The following is a 25,136-nucleotide window of genomic DNA, read 5'->3' as shown; positions in this document are numbered from 1 at the left end:
ATTTTGAATAGGGAGTATACCGTTCTATATATTCAGGAGGGTGTATATAAAATATCTTTATCTTTATTTTAAATATACGCGGGACGCGATTATGAACAAAGACAGTTGTGATATTATTGATGCTTTCTGCAAATTGTTGACATTTAGTTGTTATTGATTCAACACTGTTTGGTTGATAAGCCTGATAATGGTACAACTTTATTATTTGTTACTCAAGTTTTTCCACATTTTTTTGGAACTATTTACCATTTTTGTTTTGTTGTTATCTGTTATAACTTATTTTTATACAATGTTTTACAATTGTTAAGTCATTGATCTTGTTAGCGTTATGCTTATTTCATTTTCTCAAATCTGGTCAGTATTTTGTATATATGTTAAGAGTATAATGCTGTTATGGAATTCATTTACCAACCTTTAATATTTTGCTAGGGTGCACACTCCAGTCAGATAGTTATTGTTTTGCTTTTTAAACAAATACTCAGGTCTATTTGTTTTTAAGAGGGGAGGAGTGTGACAGGAGTGAATTTATATGTTTATACTTACGTAATTGTGGGGTCATTGTTATTGCTATACATGTGTATTTATGTTATTACATACGGGTATCAAGTCAATACTACTTCCGTTGAAGCAGTTACGTCTGATGTAACCTGATTTGATGCCGTTAATCTTTTGTGTTACTATTACGGGTATATAAGGGCGTGCGCTGGCTATCTCTGTCACTTTGGCATCTAGACAACATATTGTCAGCCGGGTCACCTCCTGAATGGAGTAGGTAACTCCTTACTTTTTAGGACATCGGGCCTCGTAGCCATATCATATATATCAAGATAAATATCTATGGGAAAAGTATAAATTATAACTAGCGGGAATGGAGGGTGGAATTTAGAATAAATATATTGTAAATTAACGTTCTCCGGCATTTAAAAGCTGTTATTTGTTAACTGTGCCGATATTGTTTGTATCTTGAATAAATTATATTACGTTTATATCTTAGCGTTTTTGTCGTATTTGCAAGGTATGTAAACCAACACGGAACCTCAGATCCGGAAACTACTTAACGTGACGAGATAACTCTCCGTCCTATTACAATCATTTCAAACACGTCCTTGTTAGTTTTTAAATTCCATTTTTGATAATCGATATAAATGTAGATATGTCCACTTTTATCAACTTTCTTATTAGGGATATATCCATATATGATGAATATAACAACTTGTCTCTCAAAAAGATAAGTTATGTTAACCTTATTACATAATATATGCAAATGTAACGTTATAATGTACCTCTTAGACTTGACAACTTTAATTTGGCCATAGCACAGGCCCTGGGACCTTTTCATTCTTTTTAATGTATTTCAATGATTGATTTAAAATGGTTCTACATATAACATTCAGTTGTAATAAGATTCGTTCGCGGGCAAATTTCCATTATCCTTGAAAGAGTTATTTGCTAATTCAATGAATCGATTCGTTGTATCTGCTATTTTTTCCGCGTATTAGGCCTATCCTGTCTTACTCGTCTTGGTCACAGAAACGTTTCAAGCGTCTAAAGTACGCGTGTTTACAGTTTTGGTTATGGTGTGCAGATAATGTAGACATCATCACGATGTCCACACATAGTCGACGTGTAAGTTAACAGTTTGTTAATTACTGGGTGTTTATCGATAGGAGATTGAAAAGAACGCCTTACGATCGAGCACCTGATGAACATGCACTGATCATAAAATTCTGACTTGAGAAATCGCAACAGATGTCTAACAGTTAGCCTACTGTATAAAAGTTTGGTGATTTCTCTGTCAGACATCCAGGCTTATTCGATGAAAATAAATTCTTTCATCCACTTGATAGACTGTTGAATATACTTAACAGTCCTGCAATATTTTTTTCGGAAAAATACTGTAAAGTGATTTGAAATAATAGTTTATAAAATCGGGGTAGAAATTCAAGTCTCTTTACTAATAAAAGTAATTAATTAAAAAAAGATCACATAAAAGTATATTCAGGAGTCCATCTAACAATACGAAATATGTATGACAAAGTCCATTCTCATTGAATTAGCCTGCTGTACCTTATATACATCTGCTTCATTCTTCTTGGTTGAGCTGTCAAATCTCTATACTCCAGGGGTTACTATCACTTGCGTTATGAATATAACATCAATGATATTATTATACCCCATGTTTATAACAGTGTACCGGTCCGTCCCCAGTTTTCATTGTATTACGACATTAACACATAATATTTCCGAGATAAGAAGAAAACCTGGACGAAAAACATTTGTATATGACTTAAGTTGACTTGCCTATTTAATTTTATATAAAACAGCCATCGTTGTTTACGTCAGGTTGTAAATAGACAACCATTTGCATATCGAGGTCAATCTCCCATATGTGTATGTGACATCACCAGTTTTCATGGCAATGTGAAAAACATGCATTATCCCATATGCGTCATAATTTCGATTCTATTCATGTAAACATCAGAGACATCGATGTAAGATACTTCAAATGCTAAATTTCATATCAAACGATTTATATACAGACATGTATGATTTTACAATGATCCTGGCGTTTGAACTGAAGCAAATATAAGTATTAGTTAAAATGTGTATATTTACATTTGCAAAAGATTTTCATGCTTAAAAGATACTTATGTGGCCAAGAGTGACTATTTTCATTTACCGGATTTACCCTTCGCGAATATAATTTATATTTACTGTCAGAGGAGAGAATCCCTCTGGATATATCGCACCTTTGGGTTAATAAACCTTCTTATTATATGGCTGTGTGTTTTGCTCGCTCCTGATTGGCTAAAACTACATTTTCCCACCACAATACAACACGATATCCACCTGAAAATTCCGAACTATGCATTGTGACATCACTGCAAGATTCCAAAACCCCCAGGTCGTACCCAAATATAGAAATCTTGCATTGTGACGTTATGTAAAATGACGTCACAATCACTTCACAGGTTGATATAAGATTCCATTGGGTCCAGGTCGTACCCAAATATAGCGTAAAGGGATCATTCAGCGAAATGTGACAGAGAGCAGCAGCTGGTTTACTGGAATCAATGGGACCCTGCCAATATTTGTATGAGCATTTTTGTCAAACTTTTCAAATAACAAGTAAAATTAATTAAGTGATGTTTTCTGTGTTTTATTGATATTATCAGCCTTTCTCTTCGAAATTATTCAACAGGACTATTGAGTATCGGGAAGAGGGGCTTCTCAATATCACGAAGAGGAAATATATGTACATATACATGTAGGGCCTAGTCAAATGGTTTACATCATGTAAATACCATATAATAAAACAGGTATCGACCTGTTTTCAGGTGGATACAGTGATTTATCAACTCTCGAAAGTGATATAAACCTCGGCCTTCGGCCTCGGGTAATATCACTGCCTCGAGTTGATAAAACACTGTATCCACCTGAAAGCAGATCGATGTTTGTATAAAATCACACGTCACTGGAACATAAATGCATAGTAACCTCCTGGAGTATCGAGGATGCATCCATTTAGGCTACTGTACATGTACAACTTAATTACATAACTGCTTTATGTGTGGTATTTATTTGATATGATGTGTATCTAAAGTGACACAATAAAATGTATTGTTATATTATATCTGTGTGTACTGTGTATAGTCATTGACTGGAATCTCTTAGAGTATATGCCCCAACATTGGAGACTTTCAAGTATGCTCTGGTCTTCTCTCTACCAAAACTGGACACAGGTTATGTTATGTAGAGGAATATCCCCGCCTTCTTTATCTCTGGACTATGAAACAAATTAAATAACTGACTCCTGTACCACATTTGGAAATATTGCTATAACAAATATTAACAAATTAGATTTTTTCTGTTTATGTATGTTTACAAATCTGTTTACTTTCAGAGGAAAATATCAGAGAAACAGTCTGAAGAATCTTCTGACGATGAGAACTATGTCCCTTATATACCCATTAAACAGCGTAAAAAGGCACAGGTAAAGTAATAAAATGTATGCTAGACTTAATCTATATAGTCATGTATATTACATATAGGGGATCAGATAGTTTGAACCCTTTTAGACTAGACTTGAGCATGTGTTACCTGTTGGACAGGTTGAACCCTTTTAGACTAGACTTGAGCATGTGTTACCTGGTGGACAGGTTGAACCCTTTTAGACTAGACTTGAGCATGTGTTACCTGGTGGACAGGTTGAACCCTTTTAGACTAGACTTGAGCATGTGTTACCTGGTGGACAGGTTGAACCCTTTTAGACTAGACTTGAGCATGTGTTACCTGGTGGACAGGTTGAACCCTTTTAGACTAGACTTGAGCAAGTGTTAGCTGGTGGACAGGTTGAACCCTTTAAGACTAGACTTGAGCATGTGTTACCTGGTGGACAGGTTGAACCCTTTTAGACTAGACTTGAGCATGTGTTACCTGGTGGACAGGTTGAACCCTTTTAGACTAGACTTGAGCATGTGTTAGCTGGTGGACAGGTTGAACCCTTTTAGACTAGACTTGAGCATGTGTTACCTGGTGGACAGGTTGAACCCTTTTAGACTAGACTTGAACATGTGTTACCTGGTGGACAGGTTGAACCCTTTTAGACTAGACTTTAGCATGTGTTACCTGGTGGACAGGTTGAACCCTTTTAGACTAGACTTGAGCATGTGTTAGCTGGTGGACAGGTTGAACCCTTTTAGACTAGACTTGAGCATGTGTTACCTGGTGGACAGGTTGAACCCTTTTAGACTAGACTTGAGCATGTGTTAGCTGGTGGACAGGTTGAACCCTTTTAGACTAGACTTGAGCATGTGTTAGCTGGTGGACAGGTTGAACCCTTTTAGACTAGACTTGAGCATGTGTTACCTGGTGGACAGGTTGAACCCTTTTAGACTAGACTTGAGCATGTGTTAGCTGGTGGACAGGTTGAACCCTTTTAGACTAGACTTGAGCATGTGTTAGCTGGTGGACAGGTTGAACCCTTTTAGACTAGACTTGAGCATGTGTTACCTGGTGGACAGGTTGAACCCTTTTAGACTAGACTTGAGCATGTGTTACCTGGTGGACAGGTTGAACCCTTTTAGACTAGACTTGAGCATGTGTTACCTGGTGGACAGGTTGAACCCTTTTAGACTAGACTTGAGCATGTGTTAGCTGGTGGACAGGTTGAACCCTTTTAGACTAGACTTGAGCATGTGTGACCTGGTGGACAGGTTGAACCCTTTTAGACTAGACTTAAGCATGTGTTACCTGGTGGACAGGTGGAACCCTTTTAGACTAGACTTGAGCATGTGTTACCTGGTGGACAGGTTGAACCCTTTTAGACTAGACTTGAGCATGTGTTACCTGGTGGACAGGTGGAACCCTTTTAGACTAGACTTGAGCATGTGTTACCTGGTGGACAGGTTGAACCCTTTTAGACTAGACTTGAGCATGTGTTAGCTGGTGGACAGGTTGAACCCTTTTAGACTAGACTTGAGCATGTGTTACCTGGTGGACAGGTTGAACCCTTTTAGACTAGACTTGAGCATGTGTTAGCTGGTGGACAGGTTGAACCCTTTTAGACTAGACTTGAGCATGTGTTAGCTGGTGGACAGGTTGAACCCTTTTAGACTAGACTTGAGCATGTGTTACCTGGTGGACAGGTTGAACCCTTTTAGACTAGACTTGAGCATGAGCTGGTGGACAGGTTGAACCCTTTTAGACTAGACTTGAGCATGTGTTAGCTGGTGGACAGGTTGAACCCTTTTAGACTAGACTTGAGCATGTTGTTACGTGGTGGACAGGTTGAACCCTTTTAGACTAGACTTGAGCATGTGTTAGCTGGTGGACAGGTTGAACCCTTTTAGACTAGACTTGAGCATGTGTTAGCTGGTGGACAGGTTGAACCCTTTTAGACTAGACTTGAGCATGTGTTACCTGGTGGACAGGTTGAACCCTTTTAGACTAGACTTGAGCATGTGTTACATGGTGGACAGGTTGAACCCTTTTAGACTAGACTTGAGCATGTGTTAGCTGGTGGACAGGTTGAACCCTTTTAGACTAGACTTGAGCATGTGTTAGCTGGTGGACAGGTTGAACCCTTTTAGACTAGACTTGAGCATGTGTTACCTGGTGGACAGGTTGAACCCTTTTAGACTAGACTTGAGCATGTGTTACCTGGTGGACAGGTTGAACCCTTTTAGACTAGACTTGAGCATGTATTAGCTGGTGGACAGGTTGAACCCTTTTAGACTAGACTTGAGCATGTGTTACCTGGTGGACAGGTTGAACCCTTTTAGACTAGACTTGAGCATGTGTTACCTGGTGGACAGGTTGAACCCTTTTAGACTAGACTTGAGCATGTGTTACCTGGTGGACAGGTTGAACCCTTTTAGACTAGACTTGAGCATGTGTTACCTGGTGGACAGGTTGAACCCTTTTAGACTAGACTTGAGCATGTGTTACCTGGTGGACAGGTTGAACCCTTTTAGACTAGACTTGAGCATGTGTTACCTGGTGGACAGGTTGAACCCTTTTAGACTAGACTTGAGCATGTGTTACCTGGTGGACAGGTTGAACCCTTTTAGACTAGACTTGACCATGTGTTACCTGGTGGACAGGTGGAACCCCATTAGACTAGACTTGAGCATGTGTTACCTGGTGGACAGGTGGAACCCTTTTAGACTAGACTTGACCATGTGTTACCTGGTGGACAGGTGGAACCCCATTAGACTAGACTTGAGCATGTGTTACCTGGTGGACAGGTTGAACCCTTTTAGACTAGACTTGAGCATGTGTTACCTGGTGGACAGGTTGAACCCTTTTAGACTAGACTTGACCATGTGTTACCTGGTGGACAGGTGGAACCCCATTAGACTAGACTTGAGCATGTGTTACCTGGTGGACAGGTGGAACCCTTTTAGACTAGACTTGAGCATGTGTTAGCTGGTGGACAGGTTGAACCCTTTTAGACTAGACTTGAGCATGTGTTAGCTGGTGGACAGGTTGAACCCTTTTAGACTAGACTTGAGCATGTGTTACCTGGTGGACAGGTGGAACCCTTTTAGACTAGACTTGAGCATGTGTTAGCTGGTGGACAGGTTGAACCCTTTAGACTAGACTTGAGCATGTGTTACCTGGTGGACAGGTTGAACCCTTTTAGACTAGACTTAAGCATGTGTTACCTGGTGGACAGGTGGAACCCTTTTAGACTAGACTTGAGCATGTGTTAGCTGGTGGACAGGTTGAACCCTTTTAGACTAGACTTGAGCATGTGTTACCTGGTGGACAGGTGGAACCCTTTTAGACTAGACTTGAGCATGTGTTACCTGGTGGACAGGTTGAACCCTTTTAGACTAGACTTGAGCATGTGTTACCTGGTGGACAGGTTGAACCCTTTTAGACTAGACTTGAGCATGTGTTACCTGGTGGACAGGTTGAACCCTTTTAGACTAGACTTGAGCATGTGTTACCTGGTGGACAGGTTGAACCCTTTTAGACTAGACTTGAGCATGTGTTACCTGGTGGACAGGTTGAACCCTTTTAGACTAGACTTGAGCATGTGTTACCTGGTGGACAGGTTTAACCCTTTTAGACTAGACATTAGCTGGTGGACTACAATAGAGTTACAAACATGTAACTATCTATGGTTATAAAATCGAGCTATGTTTAAAAAAATGCAATTTGAAGGTCAGATATATGACATTGCATTTAACTCGATACTCTCATGTGAACTTTTCAAAATCATAATACCCATGGATGAAGATATGAAAGGTTAAAAATCAAACATGTATGCAGAGTCAAATTTGAGCTTTGTCTTTGTACCGACCTATCCACCATCATTACCGGTATGAAAAGTCAAATTTTGTTTCCAAGTGAAGAAGGAGTTGAGTGACCAAATATGAAATGGGAATGTAAATCATTTCAGTCAATGTTTATTATATATATATAACACATTGTTTTATAGCTTCAGAATGTTGAGCTGCGTCTCGGGCGAGCTGCTGCGCTGATTAAAGAGGAAGAAGAGGCAATAAAGCAAAGTACGTCTGAAGGATCAGAGGCTTCCGACAGGGAAGATGGAGAGGACAGCGAAGAAGATGAGGAGGAAGAGGAAACTCAGGGGGTAGGGGAGAGGTCCCACATTAGTCTTCTCGATCAGCATAGTGAGCTGAAAAAGAAAGCTGAAGGTAGGTCATGAGGCATGCATTTTATGCTTTTAAACTTTTATCTGACCCCAGTTTCTCGGAACAAACATCAATCAAAGGCAAACTTTAAAAATAAAAGTAAAAATAATTTTACATAGGTTACATTTAAAGATGCTCCACCGCCGACAGACATAAATAATATTCATCAGTTGAACAATAATTGGTGTTTAATCGTGTATATATATGCCTAATTAACACAAAAAATAATGTAAAATAATTTATTTCGCCTTTGGTGCATGCGCAATCAGTACTTCATTCCATATAGGATATTGTCATGGAATTTTTTCGGGATGCAATTAATTATTTTTCATATTTTTAACTTAATAAGTAAAATTAGAAGCTCAATGGTGGTAATGGTGTAAAGTAAGTAACTTTTGTAACTGAAGAAAAATACTTAATCGTCTGCTCCTGTTTTTGTAGTGAAAAAATACCATTTGTCAGCGGTGGAGCATCTTTAATATTTGGAGAAAAAAAATCAATTTTAACTGAAGTTGGTGCTTTTTGTTTCAAGTAATTGGGGTCTTATCTTTAACTTACGGTAATCTACGTCTTTGGGATGTTTTCATGGTCTCCATTACCGATCTTTGTAATTATTTTGTACACATGACCTTTTGAGTTGTTTTGCTAAAATCAGCTATTTTTATATTGAAATAAATCAAGAAATATTTAAAAGTCAATCAATATTCAAGGGTTCAACCATTTTTCAATTATTTTTCTTTTTTTTTCTTTACAGTAAAATTATGCCTGACCTATAGTAAGGTGTATTCTCACTTTGATTCATTTTATATTTTTTTTTCCTCTGATTTTTATGCAGCTAAAAAAGAAACAGCTCCTCTGATTTTTATGCAGCTAAAAAAGAAACAGCTCGAGAAAAACTACTCAAAGAGGAAGAAAGGATTTTAGAAAGTGTTGCTGAGAAAACAGGTAATGGTTATTGCAACAGTTAAAGGGTTAGATCAAATTTCCATTGGTGTGAAATCTAGTTAATACAGTATATATTTCAAATTCACTTAACAAATTTTATGGTATGCATATTATGTTAAAAAAATTAAAAAGATATTTAGACAAATAAACACCATCATACATGTGTTAATTTTCAAATGGAAATTTAATGTTTGCTCTGTATGTTGGACCTGTAAACTTTGCTTGATGTTGTTAATTTAATGTTTGCTCTGTATGTTGGACTTGTTAACTTTGCTTGATGTTGTTAATTTAATGTTTGCTCTGTATGTTGGACTTGTTAACTTTGCTTGATGTTGTTAATTTAATGTTTGCTCTGTATGTTGGACTTGGTAACTTTGCTTGATGTTGTTAATTTAATGTTTGCTCTGTATGTTGGACTTGTTAACTTTGCTTGATGTTGTTAATTTAATGTTTGCTCTGTATGTTGGACTTGTTAACTTTGCTTGATGTTGTTAATTTAATGTTTGCTCTGTATGTTGGACTTGTTAACTTTGCTTGATGTTGTTAATTTAATGTTTGCTCTGTATGTTGGACTTGTTAAGTTAACTTTGCTTGATGTTGTTAATTTAATGTTTGCTCTGTATGATGGACCTGTTAACTTTGCTTGATGTTGTTAATTTAATGTTTGCTCTGTATGTTGACTTGTTAACTTTGCTTGATGTTGTTAATTTCATGACCATTGCTGATAGTCCTGAAATTAATACTAAAATAGATACCACAAACAGCTAGCAAGCTTAATATACTTTCTATACGGTGAATTCAATCTTTTTTTCTGTCATCAGCGTTGATGGGTGTGGCTGAGTTAGCTAAGGGTATACAGTACCAGGAAGCCATTAAGACGGGGTAAGTACCGGAGATTTTCTGTGATAACAATCCTCACTCTACAATATAACTACCATCCACACTCTATAGAAGTACAATCCACACTCTATATAACTACCATCCACACTCTATATAACTACAATCCACACTCTATATAACTACAATCCACACTCTATATAACTACCATCCACACTATATATACGCAATCACACTTAAATAACTACCATCCACACTCTTATAATACATCTCTATATAATACAATCACACTTATAACTCATCCACTCTATTAACCCTTATAACACACCACCTCTATATAACATCAATAACTACCATCCACACTCTATATAAACTACAATCCACACTCTATATAACTACCATCCACACTCTATATAACTACAATCCACACTCTATATAACTACCATCCACACTCTATATAACTACAATCCACACTCTATATAACTACAATCCACACTCTATATAACTACCATCCACACTCTATATAACTACAATCCACACTCTATATAACTACCATCCACACTCTATATAACTACCATCCACACTCTATATAACTACAATCCACACTCTATATAACTACCATCCACACTCTATATAACTACCATCCACACTCTATATAACTACAATCCACACTCTATATAACTACCATCCACACTCTATATAACTACAATCCACACTCTATATACTACCATCCACACCTATATAACTACATCCACACTCTATATAACTACACATCCATCACACTCTAATAACTACAATCCACACTCTATATAACTACAATCCTCATTACAATATAACTACATCCACACTCTATATAATACAATCACACTCTATATAACTCATCCAACTCTATAATACATCTACTCTACAATATAACTACATCCCACTCTATATAACTACAATCCACACTCTATATAATCATCCTACTCTATATAACTACCATCCACACTCTATATAACTACAACCATCCACACCATCACATTAGAAGTACAATCCACACTCTATATAACTACCATCCACACTCTATATAACTACCATCCACACTCTATATAACTACAATCCTCACTCTACAATATAACTACCATCCACACTATAGAAGTACAATCCACACTCTATATAAGTACAATCAACACTCTATATAAGTACAATCCACACTCTATATAAGTACAATCCACACTCTATATAAGTACAATCCACACTCTATATAAGTACAATCCACACTCTATATAACTACCATCCACACTCTATATAACTACCATCCACACTCTATATAACTACCATCCACACTCTATATAACTACCATCCACACTCTATATAACTACAATCCACACTCTATATAACTACCATCCACACTCTATATAACTACCATCCACACTCTATATAGCACACATAGAGCCACACACAATCACAGTATTATTTACCAAATAAAACATTACACTGATTCACTCAATGTTTTCTAATTAACTTGTAGCAAGTTGATGGATTTAATGCTATGTGTCCTCTTTTCAAGATCAGGATCATACAAGTCAATATCTATCATCTTATGATATTCCAGATGGCTGCCACCACGCTGCATTCGAGAGTTGAGCGAAGCACGACATGCACGTCTTCGTAAAAAGATGCATATTTTAGTCGAAGGTCATGACTTGCCCCCACCTATAGCCAACTTCAAGGAGATGAAGTTCCCAAAGGCCATTCTGAATGGACTCAAGAAGAAAGGCATCACAAAGCCAACCCCTATACAGATTCAAGGAATACCAGCAGTGTAAGGTCATAGGTCACAGGTCTCTGTAGATCAAAGGTCTCAATAGATCAAATGTCTCAATAGGTCACAGGTCACAATCACAGGGCTGGATAGGTCACAAGTATCAACAGGTTACATGTCTTCATAGGTCACAGGGCTGCATAGGTCACAGGTCTCCATAGGTCACAGATATCAATAGTTCACAGGTATCAATAGGTCACAGGTATCAATAGGTCACAGGTCTTCATAGGTCACAGGTCACAATCACAGGGCTGGATAGGTCACAGGTATCAATAGGTCACAGGTATCAATAGGTCACAGATATCAATAGGTCACATGTATCTATAGGTAGGTCACAGGTATCAATAGGTCACAGGTCTCAATAGGTCACAGGTCTTCATAGGTCACAGGTCACAATCACAGGGCTGGATAGGTCACAGGTATCAATAGGTCACAGATATCAATAGGTCACATGTATCTATAGGTCACATGTATCAATATGTCACAGGTATCAATAGGTCACAGGTCTTCATAGGTCACAGGTATCAATAGTTCACAGGTATCAATAGGTCACAGGTCTCAATAGGTCACAGGTCACAATCACAGGGCTGGATAGGTCACAGGTATCAATAGGTCACAGGTATCAATAGGTCACAGATATCAATAGGTCACATGTATCTATAGGTCACAGGTATCAATAGGTCACAGGTCTTCATAGGTCACAGGTCACAATCACAGGGCTGGATAGGTCACAGGTATTAATAGGTCACAGGTATTAATAGGTCACAGGTATCAATAGGTCACACGTATCAATAGGTCACAGGTATCAATAGGTCAGAGGAGTTCATAGGTCACAGGTGTCAATAGGTCACAGGTATCAATAGGTCACAGGTCTTCATAGGTCACAGGAGTTCATAGGTATCAATAGGTCACAGCTATCAATAGGTCACAGGTCAAAATCACAGGGCTGCATAGGTCACAGGTCTTTATAGATCACAGGGCTGCATAGATCACAGGTATCAATAGGTAACAGGTCTCCATATAGAGTTTCCCACAGCCCCGATTAGCATGGCGCCGTGCCGTGCCCTTTTTACCTGACGCCATGTCCCTATAACCTAACGCTGTGCCCTGTTTGTCCCCAGAACACTTTTACTAAACTACTAAAATACCAGGCAGTGGCTTGATAATTATGTAAACAAAAGAGGTGTGACCACTCCCTGACCCCCTGACCAACACCCCAGTGGCCCTAATTTCCACCTTGGCTTGTGGTGTCACTTTCAGGTCTGTGTATTACGTAAGCTGAAGTCAAGCAGCCGATCTGCAGCCTAGAAAACGATCAGCTGGCCTTTCAATAAGTTTTATGACTACAGATAGTGAGCATTACAACAAAACAAATACTGCTTACAACTGTGAATGATTTACTCACGTTTTTAATGTTAAATAGGCCTATCTGTATTACTGATGGATGTCACAAGCTTTGCAATCGTAATGGCCGCCATTTTGGGTGTATTGTAATAGTAGATCCGGAGGTATTGAATTTCAGGATTTTACTAATATTCACGTTTTTAAAAATGAAAACGGTATTATTTTTTAGAATTTTGGTGTGAATTTATTTTTAGAAAAGATATATTAATAATGATAAAATTATTAATAACAAAGTAATTAAAATAAATCAAATTAAAAAGAAATTAACTTTTTTCTCTACCAGATTAAATTGAAATATTTTTGAATACTACTCTAACAATTATCTGTATTTTCTTAATTTAATGCTTGTAAATTTAGAACATTATTTGATGGATGTCACAAGCTTTGCAATCGTAATGGCCGCCATTTTGGGTGTATTGTAATAGTAGATCCGGAGGTATTGAATTTCAGGATTTTACTAATATTCACGTTTTTAAAAATGAAAACGATATTATTATTTTTTTAGAATTTTGGTGTGAATTTATTTTTAGAAAAGATATATTAATAATGATAAAATTATTAATAGCAAAGTAATTAAAATAAATCAAATTAAAAAGAAATTAACTTTTTTCTCTACCAGATTAAATTGAAATATTTTGAATACTACTCTAACAATTATCTGTATTTTCTTAATTTAATGCTTGTAAATTTAGAACATTATTTTAATTAATTGCCCATTATTATGAAACATGTTATCTTATTCAAATCAATACAGTATTTTTAATATTTAAATAAAGATATATATTAAACTAAAGGTTAATTGATTGAAATAAAGGAATATATTTTGCATTTTTCCCATTCTTTTAATTAATATAAATGAAATTTAGATCTTTCTTGTTAATCAATTAAAGTCATGATCATATGATCGGCAGATAACAATTTTCAAAAAAAAAAATTTTTTTCACTTTTCACTCAGAATAATTAAATAGATGTCCTGATATTACTTAGCAACTCATAGAGTTTAAAGCATTTAAATGATATTAAGTTGAACCAGAATTAAATAAACAACAAGACAGTTTAAAAGATTTTCCCTTGTATTGGAAGTTGTCGTTATAACCTTTGTGCACCCTGATGGTTATTTATCGCGATCAAAGTGCCCTTTTCAAAACCCAGCACCATGCCTTTTTTTTCCTGTGGGAAACACTACCATAGGTCACATGTCACAATCACAGGGCTGCATAGGTCACAGGTCACACTCACAGGGCTGCATAGGTCACAGGTATCAATAGGTCACAGGAGTTCATAGGTCACAGGTCTCCATAGGTCACAGGTCACAATCACAGGGCTGGATAGGTCACAGGTATCAATAGGTCACAGGGCTGGATAGGTCAAAGGTATCAATAGGTCACAGGTCTCCATAGGTCAAAGGTCACAATCACAGGGCTGGTAGGTCACAGTTATCAATAGGTCACATGTATCAATAGGTCACATGTATCAATAGGTCACAGATATCAATATGTCACATGTCAAAAGACTCTGCACTTCTCAGGTCCCCCCCAATAGCCATTAATTATACAAGAATTATGAAAATATTTTAACGGAAGATTATTTTACTTCAGACATGATAAGATATTTAATCATGATTTCCTATGATTTCACAGGTTGCTTGGTCGAGACATGATTGGTATAGCATTCACAGGATCAGGAAAAACACTTGTGTTTACTTTACCGATTATAATGTTTTCCCTGGAACAAGAGAAACGCCTGCCGTTCATCAAAGGAGAAGGCCCCTACGGTCTCATCATCTGTCCATCGGTAAGATCTCGTGTACCGTGCTGTAATCCTGGAACTATTGTAGTATGTACGGTAAACCAAATGTCTTTAACTATAAAGAAGGTATTAAACCTTCACAGATTTACTTAAGTTGTAAAATAAATTGTACCATGTGAAAGTTGGTTTACAGTATTTTGAAAATCATGTTTTAGTGGTTTTTAATTAATTCTATCAACGTCTGATGTGTGGTCAGCGTTTTCATTTAATCAATGCCATGTAGTGGGGCATCAATGGTGCTTTCTCTTCAGTTCATCCTGTTCTAATTTGATATGCAGGTGTTCTGCAGACATTTCAAGTTGTTAGAAAGAAGCAGTTGTGAATGTTTAATTTGTTTAGTTGTTATCATCAGGGATTAAAACTCAGAATGTCTTTTTACAGAGACAGTTCATTTCAATTTTGTTGAAAAATCCTTTGTCATAATCTGATGTGCAAGGGTTTTTAAAACCACTCATTTCTGAATATGAAACTGTATGACAGATGATATCTATATAGTATATTGTGATGATTGATTTACAGAGAGAGTTGGTCAGACCATCCCATGAGATCATACAGTACTACAGTCAGTGTCTGATGATATCTGTATTGTTATAGTGTATTGTGATGATTGATTTACAGAGAGAGTTGGTCAGACAAACCCATGAGATCATACAGTACTACAGTCAGTGTCTGATGATATCTATATTATAGTGTATTGTGATGATTGATTTACAGAGAGAGTTGGTCAGACAAACCCATGAGATCATACAGTACTACAGTCAGTGTCTGATGATATCTATATATAGTGTATTGTGATGATTGATTTACAGAGAGAGTTGGTCAGACAAACCCATGAGATCATACAGTACTACAGTCAGTGTCTGATGATATCTATATTGTTATAGTGTATTGTGATGATTGATTTACAGAGAGAGTTGGCCAGACAAACCCATGAGATCATACAGTACTACAGTCAGTGTCTGATGATATCTATATTGTTATAGTGTATTGTGATGATTGATTTACAGAGAGAGTTGGTCAGACCAAACCCATGAGATCATACAGTACTACAGTCAGTGTCTGATGATATCTATATTGTTATAGTGTATTGTGATGATTGATTTACAGAGAGAGTTGGCCAGACAAACCCATGAGATCATACAGTACTACAGTCAGTGTCTGATGATATCTATATTGTTATAGTGTATTGTGATGATTGATTTACAGAGAGAGTTGGTCAGACAAACCCATGAGATCATACAGTACTACAGTCAGTGTCTGATGATATCTATATTGTTAGTGTATTGTGATGATTGATTTACAGAGAGAGTTGGTCAGACAAACCCATGAGATCATACAGTACTACAGTCAGTGTCTGATGATATCTATATTGTATAGTGTATTGTGATGATTGATTTACAGAGAGAGTTGGTCAGACAAACCCATGAGATCATACAGTACTACAGTCAGTGTCTGATGATATCTATATTGTTATAGTGTATTGTGATGATTGATTTACAGAGAGAGTTGGTCAGACAAACCCATGAGATCATACAGTACTACAGTCAGTGTCTGATGATATCTATATTGTTATAGTGTATTGTGATGATTGATTTACAGAGAGAGTTGGTCAGACAAACCCATGAGATCATACAGTACTACAGTCAGTGTCTGATGATATCTATATAGTGTATATAGTGTATTGTGATGATTGATTTACAGAGAGAGTTGGTCAGACAAACCCATGAGATCATACAGTACAACAGTCAGTGTCTGATGATATCTATATTGTTATAGTGTATTGTGATGATTGATTTACAGAGAGAGTTGGTCAGACCAACCCATGAGATCATACAGTACTACAGTCAGTGTCTGATGATATCTATATTGTTATAGTGTATTGTGATGATTGATTTACAGAGAGAGTTGGTCAGACCAACCCATGAGATCATACAGTACTACAGTCAGTGTCTGATGATATCTATATTGTGTATTGTGTATTGTGATGATTGATTTACAGAGAGAGTTGGTCAGACAAACCCATGAGATCATACAGTACTACAGTCAGTGTCTGATGATATCTATATTGTTATAGTGTATTGTGATGATTGATTTACAGAGAGAGTTGGTCAGACAAACCCATGAGATCATACAGTACTACAGTCAGTGTCTGATGGTATCTATATTGTTATAGTGTATTGTGATGATTGATTTACAGAGAGAGTTGGTCAGACAAACCCATGAGATCATACAGTACTACAGTCAGTGTCTGATGATATCTATATTGTTATAGTGTATTGTGATGATTGATTTACAGAGAGAGTTGGTCAGACCAACCCATGAGATCATACAGTACTACAGTCAGTGTCTGATGATATCTATATTGTTATGTGTGTGTATTGTGATGATTGATTTACAGAGAGAGTTGGTCAGACCAACCCATGAGATCATACAGTACTACAGTCAGTGTCTGATGATATCTATATTGTTATAGTGTATTGTGATGATTGATTTACAGAGAGAGTTGGTCAGACAAACCCATGAGATCATACAGTACTACAGTCAGTGTCTGATGATATCTATATAGTGTATTGTGATGATTGATTTACAGAGAGAGTTGGTCAGACCAACCCATGAGATCATACAGTACTACAGTCAGTGTCTGATGATATCTATATTGTTATAGTGTATTGTGATGATTGATTTACAGAGAGAGTTGGTCAGACCAACCCATGAGATCATACAGTACTACAGTCAGTGTCTGATGATATCTATATTGTTATAGTGTATTGTGATGATTGATTTACAGAGAGAGTTGGTCAGACAAACCCATGAGATCATACAGTACTACAGTCAGTGTCTGATGATATCTATATTGTTATAGTGTATTGTGATGATTGATTTACAGAGAGAGTTGGTCAGACAAACCCATGAGATCATACAGTACTACAGTCAGTGTCTGATGATATCTATATTGTTATAGTGTATTGTGATGATTGATTTACAGAGAGAGTTGGTCAGACAAACCCATGAGATCATACAGTACTACAGTCAGTGTCTGATGATATCTATATTTGTTTGTGTATTGTGATGATTGATTTACAGAGAGAGTTGGTCAGACAAACCCATGAGATCATACAGTACTACAGTCAGTGTCTGATGATATCTATATTGTGTATAGTGTATTGTGATGATTGATTTACAGAGAGAGTTGGTCAGACAAACCCATGAGATCATACAGTACTACAGTCAGTGTCTGATGATATCTATATTGTTATAGTGTATTGTGATGATTGATTTACAGAGAGAGTTGGTCAGACAAACCCATGAGATCATACAGTACTACAGTCAGTGTCTGATGATATCTATATAGTGTATTGTGATGATTGATTTACAGAGAGAGTTGGTCAGACAAACCCATGAGATCATACAGTACTACAGTCAGTGTCTGATGATATCTATATTGTTATAGTGTATTGTGTGATGATTGATTTACAGAGAGAGTTGGTCAGACAAACCCATGAGATCATACAGTACTACAGTCAGTGTCTGATGATATCTATATATAGTGTATTGTGATGATTGATTTACAGAGAGAGTTGGTCAGACAAACCCATGAGATCATGCAGTACTACAGTCAGTGTCTGATGATATCTATATTGTTATAGTGTATTGTGATGATTGATTTACAGAGAGAGTTGGTCAGACCAACCCATGAGATCATACAGTACTACATTCAGTGTCTGATGATATCTATATAGTGTATTGTGATGTTTGATTTACAGAGAGAGTTGGCCAGACAAACCCATGAGATCATACAGTACTACAGTCAGTGTCTGATGATAGCTATATTGTGTATTGTGATGTTTGATTTACAGAGAGAGTTGGCCAGACAAACCCACGAGATCATTCAGTACTACAGTCAGTGTTTGGCAGACGATGGCTTCCCCATGTTAAGGTGTGGCCTGTGTATTGGGGGCGTATCGGTCAAGGAACAGCTTGAGGTCATCAAGGCGTGAGTAGTACTACTTAGAGATTAGTAATGCCCTTCTATGCCAGTTGTCTGATCAAACCACCGGGTACCGCATGTTACTTTGATGTTTGCTCTGACATTGAATGGATGAGTGTGCATATCGGAGTACAGGGCGTAGCAATATAAGACCTGGTGATCATTCAATTCCAATCTTTTATATCTTACAGACAATGCTAAAAATAACTTATTAGAAAACTTGAATCTCATTGGTCACATTGAAGAAGCAGCCACTCTAGCTGAGTGGTGCCATTCCTTCTCTTAGATACAAACTCTAGGCAGCTTGCCTTGTTATGACTGTAGGTCAGCAGTATTTCTCCTGATACTTTGGCTTTCTTCCAACATTGATAATATCTGATAAGTTCCTTTTTATAGCCATTTGCATGATAAGGCATATACTTATATATATTCTAATATTGTGTCAATGTTTTTCGTTCCAGGGGGATCCATATTCTTGTTGCTACTACAGGCCGATTGATGGACATGCTGAATAAGAAGATGATCACACTAGACGTGTGTCGCTATCTGGCTATGGACGAGGCTGATCGCATGATAGATATGGGGTTTGAGGAGGATGTCAGGACCATCTTCTCCTACTTTAAGGTAAGACAAAGTCCTGTCATAAGTATCTTCAAACATATAGGTATTCTGTGGCAGTCGTTAATGGTTGCTGAAATTCAACTGGTGTATAGAAAATGTGCATCATCAGAAAATTGTATAAGTGTTAAGGCTAATCCTCTAGAGGTGCGATTGGCAAGGCCAGAAAGCGTCAATTTGGCTATTTTCTTATAATTCAATTTTGCTTGTTACAAGCATTGTCATAAAGGAAAAAATGGCGTCACCGTTTGTAACATTGCTTCTGATTGGCTTAGATGACGGCGTAATGATTTCATAGACAAAAGAGTCCCAAAATGAATTTTGAATATTGAAGAGATTATCTTTAGTAAATTGAATTATAAGGATTAATTTGAATAGATTTTTTATTTTATGGAGATATAACATAAAAATCTTAGTTTACTCTCACCATAAACCACTTCGCGGTTTATTTAGAGTACACTCAGATTTTTGTGTTATATCTCCATAACATAATAATCGATTCAAGTTAATCCTTAAATATTGAAACAACTTTTCTGAAACTAGGCTATAGGATGAGAATTCAAAATTGCACAAATTCAACACTAAGCATTTGATAGCACTCATATTGCTTGGTAACATATTCTAACTCGAGTGGGAATTAAAACATGTACAAATGATTAGGCAGATCTTGTTGTTCATTACATAAATGTATTGTCAATTTACCGTATGCTTTTCCTCCTTTCAGAGCCAAAGACAGACTCTACTGTTTTCAGCTACCATGCCTAAGAAAATCCAGAACTTTGCTCGCAGTGCCTTGGTCAAACCTGTGACGGTGAATGTGGGGCGAGCAGGTGCTGCTAGTCTGGACGTCATTCAGGAGGTGGAATACGTCAAACAGGAGGCCAAAATGATGTACCTGTTGGAGTGTTTACAGAAAACAGCACCACCTGTAAGTGTTCATCTATATTGTCCATGGTAATCCAATACTGTAGGTATACCATACTTTATAACTGTAAATGTTATGTATAAATTACAGTGTAGTGGCCTTAAGATATATGAGACTACCCATTTTGTCTGTATTATAAAAGGATATTTACTGTAATACAGGGATGTATTCTTCCTCTTTTCAGGTTGTCCTGTGATTGAACAATATTTATGAGAAACAAATCATGTCAAATGAGATCTAAAACATTATAAAATGACCTACTAATGGACGGGTTCCCCTCAATAGTGAAGAGATTCCCTCCCTTTGCTGATAGGATCGATCACATCCTTGTAGTCCCCATACATGTCAAAGAGTAACTGATCTGATTTAATACACACATAAATACTGTATACAGTTGATTATATTCTGATTTTGTTTTATATAACAGGTATTGATATTTGCTGAGAAGAAACAAGATGTAGATGCTATCCACGAGTATCTCCTGTTGAAGGGAGTGGAAGCCGTGGCTGTTCATGGTGGAAAAGGTGAATTATCTCCCCTTCAAATGTTTTATCTATTTAAAGTGGGTTTCTTTCCTTGAATTGTTTTTCACATAGATGAACAGTTGAACTTTGTGACTCCATTTTTATAACCCTGTTCTATTTAAAGTATTTTCTTGGGCCTTACTAAAGTTTCACTTGAATACCTTGTCCAGTCAACTTTAGTTAAAGTGAATAGTCGGGCAAAGAAAACCAGTCTAAATGCGTTCATTGGCCTTCCAAAAGTTCTCACATATTAATACGACGGTCAAGTTCTGCTTAGTTTCCCAGTTCTGACCATTAAAGTAAAGAAAAGTTGAAAGCATTGAAAGCGAGGCTGTGTGGAAATGTAACCACGGACATAGTGAGCCAGGAGGACGTTTTAGAATTCCCATACTTTAAATTAATTTCTTCGTACGCAGACAGATTTTGACGAGAGATTTTATTTTTCCATTTCATAAGAAATTATACTGGATACATTCACACCATTTTTACCGACTTTAGCCATCCCTGCCCGACTGTTCACTTTAAGGAGGTTTGACTGTAGTTATAATTTGTATGATTTTTAGGTCATCTGACCCAATGGGTCAGGATGACCTATAGTCATCATGCACCGTCCGTCGTCGTCTGCCGTGCGCCGTCCGCCGTGCGCCTTCCGCCGTGCATAAACTTTTCATTCAAACAACTTCTTCAATATAACCGTAAGGCCCAAAGTACTCATATTTGGCCTGTAGCATACTGGGATGAAGGGCTACCAAAGGTGTGAAAATAAATGACCTTGACCTACTTTCAAGGTCACAGGGGTCAAATAGGCTAATATCTTTGAACAATTTCTTCTAACTAGCCAAAAGGTCCAGGGTACTCATATTTGGCCTGCAGCATGCTGGGATGAAGGGCTATCAAAGTTGTGAAAATAAATGACCTTGACCTACTTTCAAGGTTACAGGGGTCAATTAAGCTAAAATCTTTGAACAACATCTTCTAACTAACCAAAAGGTCCAGGGTACTCATATTTTGCCTGTAGCATGCTGGGATGAAGGGCTACAAAAGTTGTGAAACTTAATGACCTTGACGTATTGTCAAGGTCACCGGGGGTCAATTGAGCTAAAATCTTTGAACAACATCTTCTAACTAACCGAAAGACCCAGGGTACTCATATTTCGCCTGTAGCATGCTGGGATGAAGGGCTATCAAAGTTGTGAAAATAAATGACCTTGACCTACTTTCAAGGTCACAGGGGTCAATTAAGCTAAAATCTTTGAACAACATCTTCTAACTAACCAAAAGGTCCAGGGTACTCATATTTGGCCTGTAGCATGCTGGCATGAAGGGCTACAAAAGTTGTGAAACTTAATGACCTTGTGAAAATAAATGACCTTGACCTACTTTGAAGGTCACAGGGGTCAAATAGGCTAAAATCTTTGAACGACTTCTTCTAACTAACCAAAAGGTCCAGGGTACTCATATTTGGCCTGTAGCATGCTGGGATGAAGGGCTACCAAAGGTGTGAACATTGATGACCTTGACGTTCTTTCATGGTCACAGGGGTCGAATAGGCTAAAATCTTTGAACAACTTCTTCTAACTAACCAAAAGGTCCAGGGTACTCATATTTGGCCTGCAGTATGCTGGGATGAAGGGCTATCAAAGTTGTGAAAATAAATGACCTTGACCTACTTTCAAGGTCACAGGGGTCAATTAAGCTAAAATCTTTGAACAACATCTTCTAACTAACCAAAAGGTCCAGGATACTCATATTTGGCCTGTAGCATGCTGGGATGAAGGGCTACTAAAGTTGTGAAAATCAATGAAGTTGTGAAAATAAATGACCTTGACCTACTTTCAAGGTCACAGGGGTCAAATAGGCTAAAATCTTTGAACGACTTCTTCTAACTAACCAAAAGGTCCAGGGTACTCATATTTGGCCTGTAGCATGCTGGAATGAAGGGCTACCAAAGGTGTGAAAATTGATGACCTTGACGTTCTTTCAAGGTCAGAGGGGTCAAATAGGCTAAATTCTTTGAACAATTTTTGTTAACTAACCCAAAAGTCCAGGATACTCATATTTTGCTGGTGGCATGCTGGGATGATATAATCTTGTCAAAGTATTGTTATATCTCTGGTTGATCCCATATTGAAGATGGCTACCATGACACCATATCTAATTATTTTCCTATACAGCTATTGCCAAGATAGTCAGATGACCGTTAAGGCCCTTGGGCCTCTTGTAATCTATGAAGCATCTATATTTGATGACTCACAAGAACTGATGCTTAAAAAAATGATCAAATGAAACTTGATAGAATTTATTGTTTTGTATATAACAGATCAAGAAGAAACTTGATAGAATTTATTGTATATAACAGATCAAGAAGAGAGAACAAGATCCATTGACCAATTTAAGCATGCCAAGAAGGATGTATTAGTAGCAACAGATGTAGCCTCCAAAGGTCTGGATTTCCCTGATATCCAACACGTCATCAACTATGACATGCCCGAGGATATAGAAAACTACGTCCACAGAATCGGACGTACCGGTCGGTGTGGTAAAACGGGTATTGCCACCACCTTTATTAATAAGACTGTGGAAGAGAGCATTCTTTTGGATCTGAAACATCTCTTGATTGAGGCCAAACAAAACTGTCCGCCTTTCTTGGCCGGCATGACATCTGAGAGTGAGAAATATCTGGACATTGGAGGAGAAATTGGATGTTCGTATTGTGGTGGTCTTGGTCATCGTATCTCGGACTGTCCCAAACTAGAAGCTCTCCAAACTAAACAGGCACAGAACATCGGTCGCAGAGACTATTTGGCAAATAATAGTGCTGATTGGTAGAATTTAGGCTAGATTCAGAATTAACAATGTGAAATGATGAATTTATAAAAAATTACTGACATTAGAAAGACATCTTAAAATTATCAGTGGAAATATAGGCTAAAATTCAGAATTAACGGTGAGAATATATAATAGGTTCAATCAGTGATACAAATTATTATATATTTTAAAAAGACACATTATAAAGCATTTAAAAAAATACTTGATGCAATTTACCATGTTATAACAAATAGATATTTTCATCAGTACCACTGTTAGAACACAAAAGACGCTTGTTTTGTTCACATGGGATTGTAACAACAAAAATTGAAAATTGATTGCTGGAGTTTTGTCATTGACATAAATATCCTAGTGGAAATGTCTGGTAATTCATTGTATGTGTGTAGATGAAAGGTGTCAAAGTACTTGAAGTTATTTAGTTTTGAGAACAGATGGGAAGAATGTTTAAATGTGAAAGTATGGATGAAATTACTGAAAGGTTGGTGTGAATTTATTCATTAATTAAAAAATATATTTCTCAATCTTTATGATTGTTTCTCAAAATGTTTCTAAAATCTTGGATCAGAATTCATCCCAAACTGGATATAAATCGTTGATCATGTAATTGATGTTTTGTCATTATCATTGAAAATACCATAATGTTGTAAAGTTTGTCATAATAAATGCTGATATACATACTACAAACTGTTCTTGTTTCTTTGTTATATATTATCCTGTGCCAATCACTACATTTTAAGTTGAAGAACACAGCTTCTGTTTACAGCTTTTGTTGTCTAAGTGCAGATTGAAATAGTTCTGTACAGCTATACATAATTTATTTACTGTAAACCAAATTCCTTTTGCATGCTAATTATATTTTTCTCTAATTTTGCAATCAAATTACATTCATGAAAGTTTATATCTGTGAAAATTGATATTTACATCATTTACATAGTTATTAGGAATTTCAATACATTCACTTTCTTTGCGAATTAAGAAAGTTTGTTTACAGTCGATATACATTGTATATATATATAAACTCTACAAGTTGTACTCTGTACTTTACAGTAGATATACATTGTATATATATATAAACTCTACAAGTTGTACTCTGTAGTTTACAGTAGATATACATTGTAAATATATATAAACTCTACAAGTTGTACTCTGTAGTTTACAGTAGATATACATTGTAAATATATATATAAACTCTACAAGTTGTACTCTGTAGTTAGTTCTCAGTTTACAGTAGATATACATTGTAAATATATATAAACTCTACAAGTTGTACTCTGTAGTTTACAGT

At 36.8% G+C, this 25,136-nt stretch overlaps 1 protein-coding gene across 1 annotated transcript; it reads left to right on the top strand.

Annotated features, from left to right (window-relative positions):
* Positions 1 to 1,535: 1,535 nt before the first annotated feature.
* On the top strand, positions 1,536 to 24,528 carry LOC138334302 (probable ATP-dependent RNA helicase DDX41). Its single transcript, XM_069282941.1, has 12 exons — positions 1,536 to 1,626; positions 3,905 to 3,994; positions 7,952 to 8,171; positions 9,039 to 9,113; positions 9,935 to 9,995; positions 11,545 to 11,754; positions 14,799 to 14,952; positions 18,825 to 18,961; positions 19,417 to 19,579; positions 20,298 to 20,501; positions 20,926 to 21,022; positions 23,382 to 24,528. The coding sequence occupies exons 1-12, from the start codon at positions 1,606 to 1,608 to the stop codon at positions 23,849 to 23,851; spliced, it is 1,902 nt and encodes a 633-aa protein (XP_069139042.1). The 5' UTR covers positions 1,536 to 1,605; the 3' UTR covers positions 23,852 to 24,528.
* Positions 24,529 to 25,136: the final 608 nt, after the last annotated feature.

The sequence above is a fragment of the Argopecten irradians genome, chromosome 11, assembly GCF_041381155.1.
Source record: "Argopecten irradians isolate NY chromosome 11, Ai_NY, whole genome shotgun sequence".
In the NCBI taxonomy this organism is placed as follows: domain Eukaryota; kingdom Metazoa; phylum Mollusca; class Bivalvia; order Pectinida; family Pectinidae; genus Argopecten; species Argopecten irradians.
Note: the sequence above shows the minus strand (reverse complement) of the source record. Positions and strands in the feature narration are given on the sequence as shown.